We start from the raw sequence: 12,398 nt of genomic DNA on the forward strand, positions 1-12,398 counted from the left end.
ATAAAACAAACAAACCAATAAAAGATTTTCTATTAAGCTGGGTCTAACACAAAAGTAAATAAGGAAAAAAAAACATCTTGGCTGATTATCTGTATTTGGGGTAAAAGGAAAAACTGTAAAATGAACTTTTTGTTTAACAGATAAACGTTTGGAAGATATCTATCACCAAATGGTCACACTGTAGCATCAGCAAGCAAAATGCACATTTACTTGAGTGAGTAGGTACCCAATGCATTCTAAAAAGCAAATCAAAGATAAGATCGTTCTACGTACGGTCTCCTTGGCAGCGGAGAGGCCCTACAGTAAGCTTGGCCTCAGATCCAGAACGCTGTGTGTCCCCAACAATCACTTGAGTGACGGGTAGATGGTCCTTATACATCAACACACCTGCGTCCTCCCTCCTGTGGAAAAAAACAGACAAACTAGATTCAGATAAAAGCTTCTGACCACCAGAGGGCAACATATCATCATGAAATATGTAGGCCTGCAAGTATCCAGTGTCTCAAAGTAAAACTGCTATACTAGAACACTGTTTTTTGGGGGACACAAAGCACCTAAACAAACACTGAATCAGGATCTACATGCGCAAAAAAATTATAAATAGTCACCAATCGGCAGGATGTTGTGCCTTATTGATCATTTTGCTTTCTAAGCATGTCTAGTCTGGGAGCACCATAGCAGAGCAGGTTTGGGTGCCATCCCCAAAGGCACAACCAGAAGGAACTTGAACCCTCAACATTCTGGATACTGGTTACCCATCACCTCTGGTTTTATGCTTGATTTTAGTTATCCGTAGTACATGTGTACTATTCCACATAGTGAGATAGTGAACACTTTTGAGCATCATACTTTCTTAATGTATGCGTTTAGGGCAATGATTTGGCCCCAAACTACAAAATTTTCCCTTTAGCCCAAATTTAAACGTCTTTAGTCTAGCATAGTAGCTACAAACGAAAGCATATCACCATCCGTTTAGCACTGTGTAAATTGCATGCCTAAATCATTGCACAATCAAATGACCTGGGTTGCTGTATAGGCAGGATTTAAGACGACTGCTACTTCTGTTTAACTATGCAACATACTTTTGTCCATTTTTAGACAATAAGCAAGTATATGGTAAACAGGTGGCTAGAAGGTTCCATCATGTGTTAGCTACATTAGCCTTGTGGCTCCAGTGCAAAACTAAAAAGATAACTTCACACACTACATGTGTCTTGGCTCATTGAGTACACTTGGGCCAAGGTGAAAATTGTGTAAATCTGATTTTTTTGACACTTTTAGGCACTTTTTTGAATGAACATAGGTCTCACCACTGTCTCTGGTCAGCATCGCAGTTACAGTAGTAGTTGGGGTCAGTGCAGTTGCGCTCAATTCCACAAGCACATTTCTGAATTCCTGGTCCCGAGCCGCCCCAGTAGAAGTGCTTCTCATTCCCCCGGCCAACCCACCAGGTGTATGGTGAGCCATCTAACACAAACAAACACAAATGAATTAAATTAATTTAAAAAGAATTATTATTAACAATATCTAATACTGCAACTATTCATAGTTGTGCAAAAATAAATACCTGATATAACGAGGGCTTTGCCTTTCATATGACACAGACAGCTTGTTTTATACTTTTTTAAATGAACAGAATAGGAATCTCAGATGTATTTATTAAGAGAATCCAAATCCAAACTGGATTACTGAGTATCGTGAGATAATTACTGATTCACCTTGAACGTTAAGTTTTTTCTAATGTAGTTAAGCTCAGCCAAAAGAACAAATGTTACAGCTCAGCTAGTAAAATCCACATAATTCCCTAATTCTCAGAGTATTACAGCTTCATCTAGAGTGGGAATAACAAGGTTGAGATAATTAGTAAGCCTCTATAGAGATAGATGGGCTTGCTGACTTTGATAGATGAGCTATTTAAGTAAGGAAATGCAATTACAATCGATGTCCGCCCTGCTGAAAAGACCAGCACAGACAAGCATGAATTCCATGCTAGTGCATGGTGGTTTTTACAGGTCTAGTGCTGGTCTGATGCTGCTGGGTGACCAGCTAAACCATCACTGGTAATGGTGCTGAGCATAACATTTTTCAGTAAGAGCCTAGCCTTGCTTTAGCAAATCCCGTAGAGAGCTGACTCAGTAGGCTAGTGGTGTACTAATCTGTGTTGAGAGTATCTGTGAAGACTCAGACTAAAGGACTCTTCAAACATTAGCTCCTGCTGGGAAGAGCAGATAAACATTCACACGCTGTCTTGTGGACAGAGCAGGCAGAGAAAGCAGTGAGGGTGAAATGAGAATCCCTAAGGATGGGTGGATCTTCTGATCCTTATATTATCTTTTGAGAATCAATCCTTACATAAAAATATTGATGCAATCTCCCTATAGCGGTCATTCTGCTAGCAGAATGGAACTTGACTCATATTTTTAATGAATATAATCAGATGCAATATTTTCCCCTGTAACTCTGTTATCAGATTAACCAGGACACTGTTGGCTCTCCGTGTGTGAAATGTTGAGCTGCTAGTGAGCAATGAGGGGTAAAAGGAGAGGGGTGAGATGTCCCTGCTGTGAAAACAATCCACACTGTTCCAAAAAGATACTTGTGCCAAGATAAAATGAAAAACACTATCTTAATTTTTAAAGATTGAGTACAACTGCCACAATAAAGCATTTAACCCTTTGTTAAGCAAAATAAAATCACAGATTTTCTTGCTCACCTATAAAGGCAAAAATCAAGTTTTTCAAGTAATTTAAGCCATACACATTTCCATCATTCAAAAATATTCCTTCAACATTGTTGAAGAAAAAAATTCTTAGTTTAGTCAAGGGATCAGGGAAAACAGCAGACATTGCATTTTATGGCTACTGTGAAAAACGGTTACACACACACACACATTTTATAAGCCACTTATCCCTCAGGGTCGCGGGGGTGCTGGAGCCTACCAGCCATTTCTAAAAGATTTGTTTTGATAACACTGAACATCTATATGATGCTGAAAAAGTGAAAAAGGTTGAAACCAATAAAACACATGTCTTACCTAAGTATGTGGTGATAGGACTAATATTATTAAAGAGCACAATTTTGCAATAAATCGTAGGTTGATGAATAGATACATCCAGACTCTGGACTGTTTAGTTAAGATTAATGCAAAGAGTCTCAAATATACGTTTACTCAAGGCTGTATGCTTGAGTGCTACTATCCATCTCTAACAGAGATAAACTGAGGGATGCAGTGAGGAATAAGGGAGGGGGAATAGAGATTTTCTGCTTTACACACACACACACACACACACACACACACACGCATGCTTCTTTACCTGGTGAGTTGAGTAGGCGTGACATACGGCAAGCATAGGCCACATACTGCTCACAGTGCTCTGCGCTGCTGGTGATAGCGTTTACCTAAACAACACAATAACACAAACACTGCTGAAAAGGTGAAAAGGTCAGATAATATAATAATCTGAATAAAAGCATGCTGTGATTTTGTATGAATTACTTAATTGCAGCTCATTGAAACAAGCTAAGACATTCTAATAGTTCTACTGACTCCCTATTTGTGAACATAATAGAGCAGGTATTTTATTACAGTTTAAATTTCGAGTACAATTAGATTTTGTCATGTTTGTTATGACATCTAAACAAATAGGACTTTAGATGTAGATTCAAGCCTGCTGATACAGAATGCTGGATGTAAATATTATTATTTGCATAGTTGTGCCATTCATTATGTAATTATGCAATTACATATAAATATTCATGGAACATATATCAAATATGTAGCAAAATGACAATACTACATCGAGGCCTTTAAGGGGTAACAATGTGCTTTGTCCTTCACAGTACAGCAGCAGTATTTCAGCATAGACCTAGATTGAGAAAAGCACCTGGTCAGTAGTCATGCTGTAGTTGAGCCTCAGTACAGTTCCCTGTGCCGGATCAGAGCCTGAGCTTACTGCGCTCTGAGGAGGCAGATCATTTACCAGCGTCGTCCACACTTTGTCTTCTGAAACACAACCACACATGTATACAACATCAAAAAGCAACCTATTTGTAGTACTGAGTATTATTAGAATGGAATTAGTCTGACATGGGGAGATAACACTAACTAAGAAAGTAATTTGCCACAAGACATTTGTAATGTTTATGGCATATTTGCATGGGATAAAAAACCTAAAGCCCTGTTGTGATTAGAATAACTCATCAGTGGGATGTCTGTAAAAAAACTCATACATCAGGATAAGTAACAATAATCCTACAGGAGACATGAGTTAAGGGCTGTAATTTCTATGAACCTGGATGTTTGCGTCACATGTGGTCATATGATCATGCTCAATGTACATGAAAAGCTGATACACCACGAATAGAAAGTTATGCTTTCATGATGTAGCTGTGTGTGAATATAAACTGCTTTATTTATGTAGCTGCCATTATAATCACCCCTTTAATCAGCCTGTGGGATCTTATCTCTCTGATAAGATTTTATTTTCTTTCTCCTCCTGCTAATGCTCTCCCAGTGTAGAGTGGATGGAAACATCTTCCAGACAACCTTCCAGACCAAGTAAGTGGTCGAAAGACTTCCGAAGCATACGATGTGTGACTTTGAAAACGTTTAATATGGATATGCTTGCTAAAAGACTAAACATGGTGAGTAGCAGGGATCAAAAAACTCCTTTCCAGTGCAAAAAAAGGCTTTCCCAACATGGCTGACTTGGACAACAATAAAATCAGAGAGGAGCACCTGTAAAAGAGGAAATTACCTTCGGACCCCCAGTTCAATCCCATAAGAATAGGGCTTTAGCATAAATTATGGAAATGGGAATGGCTACTCAATTTACACACTGCTGTCCATACGCAATATGTTCAGCTGCTCACAATTAGAAAACACGTTCAAACTAGGGCTGTCACTACTGATTACATGAGCAGTCAGGTAAACTAGTAATTATTTTGACAATTAATTGAATGATAGATTTTTATTAAGGCCTAGCAATAAAAATTGGACAGTAATTAGCAACGGTGTCCAGTTCTCTTACAGCAGGAGTCATGCTCCAGGCTTTGTGAGCCAAAACACTGCAGACTTCAGCACATTGCCTCATTAAACACACCTGATTCAGCTCATCAGCTGACTAGCGAGGCCTTCATCAACTGAATTCAGAGAGATAGATTTTTTAACTTTGGCCTGAAAGGTCCTCATTGACATTCAGCATTTGAAACTAGTGCTAGACATTCATGTGTCAAATTCTTTACTTTGTTTATTATCTCTAGATATTACTGGAATAATGTCTCAGCCTGTTAGCTGTCTGCTGAGCTGTTTAGTCTAGATATGTTAAAACAAACCCTTCATTCTAAATACGTTCAATTAATAACTACAAACTAAAAATCTATTGAAATTTTAATCGAGTAATAGGTTTTAATTAAGTAATTGTGACAGCACTAGTCCAAACATTACATTTACTAGTAGTATTGTTTACCCTAACATTGCACCTAGCTGTCTAAGGTGAATGTAATGTGTCATTAACAGTGCCACTAAGGTGGGAATTTAAAACCCTAAAGTCAACATCGCTGTAAAACATCAACTGTCATTTTATATTGTTTAATGTTCGGAGTCACACATTTGAGGTTGAACAATACACATGAGCCACAGAGAAGAAAAATGCTTCTTTGGGAGCCTCCATACTTAAGAAAAAATGTAAAAAAGAGAGAGAATATAATGAAATGTTTAAGAAATGGCAATTCACATGTTTTTTTCTGCAGTTTTCAGTAATGAAAAATACTGAGAAATATTGTATAATACTGAGAGGTATTAATCTCTGTTTTCAGTGATTCAATTTGCTAACAAATCTTCGTGATATGATTCAATGAATCAATGAAATCTTCAGTTTTTGCCAGGATTAATTTAGTATGAAGCATTTTTAAAAGATGTACTGAATAAATGAATGTGACTGGAGCAGTATATATTCACAGTAGTGAAATAACAATACGCTAATCTTTTAGGGATGTTTGAAATGTTTGAAAATGGTCCCGGATTTTTATTTTAGACGAAAAGAGTGCAAACTTTGTTTAATATTATTAGAATTGATTATAATGTTATAATGCATCACATCATTGCAAATGCAGCTGACGCTTTCATCTAAAGGTGGTGATTCAGCTGTGCTGATTTTGGAATGTTGTAATCAATAAAACTATTTTTACGTGCATTCATACACATCTAGCTCTGAGAACACAACAGTCTTGTGCAAACAGGGATTTTGTCTCTCACCCATCATGTTGCAGCTGACTTTAAATGGCTCCAGGGGTCCACTCCCATCCGGATCAATCCAGTATGAGTCGGAGGTTCGGCCCAGGTGCTTATACTCCTCGCAGGACTGCTCATAGACAGCTGCAGGAGAACAGCCGTAAGCATATTAGCAAATGCTAACACACACACTCTCCTGTAATAACTGCTACAGCACTTTTTTTTTGTACACACTCAGCTAAATTCAGAGCAAAGAGAGAGAAAGAGAGAACACACATCTATACCTAAAGAACATTTCACACATGGACTGTGATACTTTTTTCTAGATATGTTTCCTATGTGTTACTAAGAGCATTAGCAAAGGCAACTTGCTAATCCCACCTGGATGAATGGAAAACATTAGAATTAAACAAGGAAATAAACAGGACACATCCCATGCACACAGTATACTGATGATCTAATTAAGATGCATACATGTGTGGCAAGTAGCTCCAGTGTATCCAGTGCCATCACAGGAGCATTTAAACGTGTCACCAGTCTGAGAACACCTGCCTCCATGCTCACAGTGGTTAGGGACACACCTGCAAGGGTACAGGACCAATTATTAGAATGTTCATACATGTTCACACATATGAAAGCTTCATATTTAACCGAAACTGACACAGAAGACTCAGCAACTAAATATAATACACAGTTTTCAGTATTAACAGTATCCATACTTTGCCTTTAGAACAGCTGCCATTCTTTTTGGGAAGGTTGTGTTTAGCTTTTCAAAGAAGGGATTTTTTCCCACATCTTCAGTTCAGTCTTAGAAATTGGTTGAATTTTCTGCTTCACACAGTCCAAATAATTCCAAAAGCAGGGGTGTTGCAGTCTGGACTCTGGGGTGGTCAGTCCAGTTTTTTTTCTGAGAACGACAGCTGCTTCTTTGTTTGATTTGCAAATGTTCTTTTTAGTATGTTTCCTTTTCTCTGCAAGGGCTCCTTAACTCCTTACACATCCTTTCAGACTCATAGCGCGGAGCTGTCTTCTCACAGCGCAAGGATGGACAGAAACATCAGATCTGAAGCAAGAGTGGAGCTTGATTTTCTCCTCTCTCTCAAAGATGAAAGATTCAAGAGCTGTTAATCTGATAGGAACACTGCTGGTGATATACCAGGCTTTCCAGATATTAGGAGTCCCATTTTCTCTGTATTTTAAGAATTTCTTTGAAAATTTCAGTTTTGAAAACTTTTCTTTGTCATTTCTTTTCCTTATGCAAGTGGATTATTTTATGTCTAACCTCATCTGAAAAGTGAATAATTTACACTTAAAGGATGTTTTTGCTGAAAATTAAATAAATGAAGGGTGGTCTCTGACATCTGCACAGTGCTGTAATAGTGTGATTCACAGCTATCTAAAGCACTCACACTGTCCTGCACTTAAAAAGCTCTTAGTTAAGCAACGTACTGACAAAAATAGAGCATTAAATCCATGTGAATAAAAACAAACAATTTTGTCCTTTACTTTACATAATTTTGACAGTAATTGTCTTGATGCAGTATATTTTCTTCATGTGGGAATTACGCATTATTTTTCTCAGTGCATTATGATAAATGAGTATGTGCATGTGTTTGTGTGAGAGTTACGTATGGCCCATATTTTGTTCATTATGGCTGGTGTCTTGCTGTGATGGTTCTATGGGAATTGTAACATCTGCAATACTGTAGGTGTGGTACTCAGTAGAGACAGTTCTGTGTAGTGTTAGATCAGTGGGTTGTTCTCTCTTGTTCCTGAGTATAGAAGCTGTCAGCGTGATCAAACAGCACCGGGCATGTGAAGGTGGGCTTTGAAGATGAAATCCTGCTGTGTTAAATCAATGACATCAGAACCAGAGATAGTTCTGCTCCACTGCTATAAAACTGCTTATGTAAATGAAGTATTAACAAGCTGTCACTGAGCTCCTATCCTCACCACTTATGGCTGCACTGTCACCTAACAATAGATAAAGGTAAACAAAAGACAAGGATGCAGTGCTTCTGACTGAAACCAGTTGTCTGTGTATAGTGTAGGCATATCATTTGAGATCTGATTAAAGATACAATGGGCCTCATTCACCAATATCTTCCTAGGTTTTTGCTTAAATGTGTTCTTGAGAACAGTCATAAGAAAAAATCTACATCAGATTTATAATGTGTTCTTAAAACGGAAGAATTGTTTGCAGGTTTGTGTTCTTGAGTGTGTGTAGATTCTGTTCTTAACTAAGAACAAGTCCCACATAAGAAACCACTGGTGAATGTAGGAATCTTCGTGAAAACTGCATAAGTGGGTTTTCGGAAGGAATTTCTTCTTATGAATGGTTGGTGAATGAGGCCCAACGAATGGAGTCTTATATCAAAAATGGACTGGTTTAGATTTTGTCGTGATCGTTCTCATGATATTATCATATCCCTTAAGACAGAAGGTCCTAGCTTATGTTCTTTTATTCAATATGGCAGTAAATGCTATAAAGACACATGCATGTTCATGTGTTTGCAGGTTATCTGCTTTGCACTGTAAAAAACAACTACACATTTACATTTCAATATCTATTAACCTCAATATTTTCAAAGTTTAAAAAGGCTTAAAAAGGCAACATATTGTTCGTCATTTTTTTGTACTCATTATTCTATGGTCAAAATTTGCAGCGCTGCTCCTTCTACAGCTTTTGTGATGGAAATGTGAAATTTTGTAGGATACCTGAACATGTCGCTTGTGCCTTTTTAACCAATGTATTTGATTTATGGTGTTCATACATCATTTGTTCAAATACAGTTTTCTCTCATTGGAATTGAGACCAATGGCCAAGCAACACCATAGCAAGCACCTGGAATACCATAGCAGTGGCCTGACAACACCTTAGCAACCCCTTGGGATGCCGCAGAAATGGCCCAGCAACATCTTAGTAACCACCTGGAATTCTGCAGCAGTGGCCTAACAACACATCAGCAACCACCGAACAACAACCAAATAAAGCCCTAAGAAGAAGCTCTTTAGAGCAACCTCTTTAGAAAAACAGCTAAAACAGTTAGCATTCCCTAATCATCACACAAAGTATTTTAGCTAGGTGAGCTGTGCGGGTGCTTTGTAAGTGGCAGATCAGCAGACTCACTAGCTTGGGGATTTGTGTTGGAGATCGGAGGTTTGTACCCAGCTCAAGGGGCACACCACTACACTAATATTAAACATGGATACAGCCCCACCTGTGTGCATGTAATATAGCTTGTTTCTACTTATTTGATTACTATTTGTATCTTTCGGTCATGTAATCATCAGTTTGACCTAGCAAAGTTCTTTGTCTAGTGCGCTTGGCTAATGATGTGATTTTGATCTGAATTTGCATGCATATGTATACACACCTGTCTATAATGGCACACATGTCTAAGCTGACATTCTCAAAACTTCCCAGCATGCCCTTCTCCACAGCGTGCAAGTCCACCAGTTCTCCGTCCACATGGATAAGCTGCATGCAGCCCTGGAAGGAGCGCTGAGATGGAGAGAGGTCCGTCCGTGGGAAGTAGCCTGCAAGTCAGAAACAAAACTGAATGAAAACTGGACTCTCCACTACTGAAAGATTTCATTCTGATTTAATAAGTTTGCAAATAGGCAACTTGATCAGTACAATCAAAATGACATGTCAACAGTCATATTCAACATGTTCTTATCTTCTTCTTCTTCTTTCGGCTGCTCCCTTTAGGGGTCGCCACAGCGGATCATCTGCCTCCATCTTGCTCTATCCATAGCCTCCTCTACTTTCACACCAGCCATTACATTACATTACATTACATTAGCATTTGGCTGACGCTCTTATCCAGAGCGACTTACAATTTGATCATTTTACACAATTGACCTGACTGCATGTCTTTTGGACTCCATCTCCATGTCCACCTTCACTACATCCATAAACCTTCTCTGAGGTCTACCTCTTCTCCTTCTACCTGGCAGCTCCATCTCCAACATTCTTTGCCCAATATATCCACTATTCCTCCTCAACACATGTCCAAACCATCTCAACCTGGCCTCTCTGGCTTTATCTCCAAACTGCTCCACCTTCACTGTCCCTCTGATCTGCTCATTTCTAATCCTGTCCATCCTTGTCACTCCCAACGAAAATCTCAGCATCTTCATCTCAGCCATCTCCAGCTCAGCCTCCTGTCTTTTAGACAGAGCCACAGTCTCCAAACTATACATCATAGCAGGATGCACTACTGTCTTGTAAACCTTCCCTTTCACTCTTGCTGCTATCATTCAACATGTTCTTATGAGTATGAAAAAAATCACCTCCAAAGTAGTAATCTCCTATTGTCCGGATCTGAATGGGCAGAGAGGCTCTTACAGAAGATGTCTCATCACCGTTGATGGTCAGCATTGCGAAGCTCTCCAGAGCCAGGAAATGAACACTGTGCCACTGTCCATCATTAAGGCCAGAACCTGGGCAGAAAAACATTTCAGTCAAGTTAATCCTGAATGAACATTCATTAACCATTTACAAATGTTCAACTCTGTAACCCTTATAAGCTTAGCATTAAAGCAGTAACTTGTAAAATTTTCTCTCACATAATTGTATAATTGGAACTTTATTTCAAGTCTACAAGCAACACACACAAAAATGTACTTGTCAATAAATGGTCAATTGTAAAATTTCAATTGCTAATGGACAGTCAATACATGGCCATGCCAATCAGGTTTCATGATGATCTGCCAGTGCCAAACCTGTCAAATGCCTACTGAAATCTGATTGGCTGATGGCAGCTATTTTTTCTGATTACTTTCAGTCATAAATAAAATATCTCTTACTTGTGAGCATATTATTGTGGTAGTGATTAAAACTTTAGAATCTACACCTCCAACTGGATTTCTCTGGTTGTTTTAACGAAGGAAGAGTGATAAATAATATCTAATTGCAAATTCCTTTTCTTTATTGCTGGTGATAACAGCAACAGGGTTTTAAGTAGAGACCCTCAATGAATATTGTAATTCAGCATGCAAAATGTGCCTTGTAAAGTGTCATGTGACTGTGCTGTTACCTGAGGAGATGTCCACACGTGCATTCTTGCCCTGTGATATGTAGATGTGCACCACCACTTTACCCTCCACTAGACTGAGCTCCACACCTCCAGGCATGAGCGGGGTGAAGAGCAGCAGACCGCTGGGGCTCCATGTGCGGAACTGCAGGCTGACCGACACTGTGTCTGCTTCACTCTGGCCTGGAAGCTGCAGTGTGCTAGTGGAGTTAAAGAAGGCTGGAAACGTCTGTGAGACTGGGCAGGTGTAGGTCAGGTTACGCTGGGACATGAGAAACACGACACAGTGAACTGAATGTAGGATTGTAATAATTACTCAACTCAATCCAATTACAATTTTAAAAAACCATACATTAAAATTCACTTTCTTAATGAAGTGAAAATGACTAGTTGGCAATTTGCATGATGGTAATGCATTTTTTAAATTGTCAGCTGGCCTCTCACAGTAAGAAACAGAGCTTGATGGACATTCCTACTTATATACATTTTTGGCCATTGTTTGGCTCATAACCTGCTTTCTTATTGTATTTTATTTGTATCCCACTTATGCTACTTCTGCCAGTTTTTATACCGAAAAATTATGTCAATTTTCTATCCTTTTGCTTCTGGGCCTTTAAGACTTATATATGTAAATAAGCTCTGTTTTTATTGGCTGCCCTTTATTATGGCTTTTTGGAAAAGCAGTCCAGACTGAAACACTACTTATAATTTCAATGTGAATAGGCATAGCTGCTGAATAGACAGATATAGACAGATATATGTAATAATAGACTGAATAGACAGATATCCGTCAATGTGTTGGTTTTCCTGACATCACAAATTCCAAATGCGCTGCTTTGAGGCTTAGGTTCTGTGTGTGGACTGTAGAATCAGGAGAATAATAATGTGTAGTTTAAACAACTGAGGACATTCATCCTGACACAAAACACTGGGGTTATACTGGGTACATTGTGCTATTTGGGGTATCAAATAACTCATTGGGTTACAACACCATGGGATATGTATGAATTTAGGAGAAGGGATTTACTTGTATACTAATTACGTTACAGTTAAAGGGGGGGTCACTGATTACATTAATGGGTTATTTACATGAAATAGGTTTGTGATTGCACAGGAGTGGATTC

The 12,398-nt window shown here is 38.7% G+C and overlaps 1 protein-coding gene across 1 annotated transcript in view; it reads right to left on the reverse strand.

The window, feature by feature from the left end:
* The window catches only part of cntnap2b (contactin associated protein 2b), an 89,906-nt gene that overhangs the window by 19,242 nt on the left and 58,266 nt on the right, over window positions 1-12,398 (reverse strand). The window contains exons 8-16 of the mRNA XM_017707397.2: window positions 11,278-11,536; window positions 10,532-10,681; window positions 9,610-9,772; window positions 6,707-6,813; window positions 6,257-6,376; window positions 3,885-4,003; window positions 3,315-3,399; window positions 1,311-1,467; window positions 274-401 (exon numbers count right to left, since the gene is read on the reverse strand). Of these exons, the coding sequence (XP_017562886.1) occupies window positions 274-401; window positions 1,311-1,467; window positions 3,315-3,399; window positions 3,885-4,003; window positions 6,257-6,376; window positions 6,707-6,813; window positions 9,610-9,772; window positions 10,532-10,681; window positions 11,278-11,536 (1,288 nt within the window). The remainder of the gene's footprint in view (window positions 1-273; window positions 402-1,310; window positions 1,468-3,314; window positions 3,400-3,884; window positions 4,004-6,256; window positions 6,377-6,706; window positions 6,814-9,609; window positions 9,773-10,531; window positions 10,682-11,277; window positions 11,537-12,398) is intronic.

Source organism: Pygocentrus nattereri, chromosome 19 (genome assembly GCF_015220715.1).
Source record: "Pygocentrus nattereri isolate fPygNat1 chromosome 19, fPygNat1.pri, whole genome shotgun sequence".
Classification (NCBI taxonomy): domain Eukaryota; kingdom Metazoa; phylum Chordata; class Actinopteri; order Characiformes; family Serrasalmidae; genus Pygocentrus; species Pygocentrus nattereri.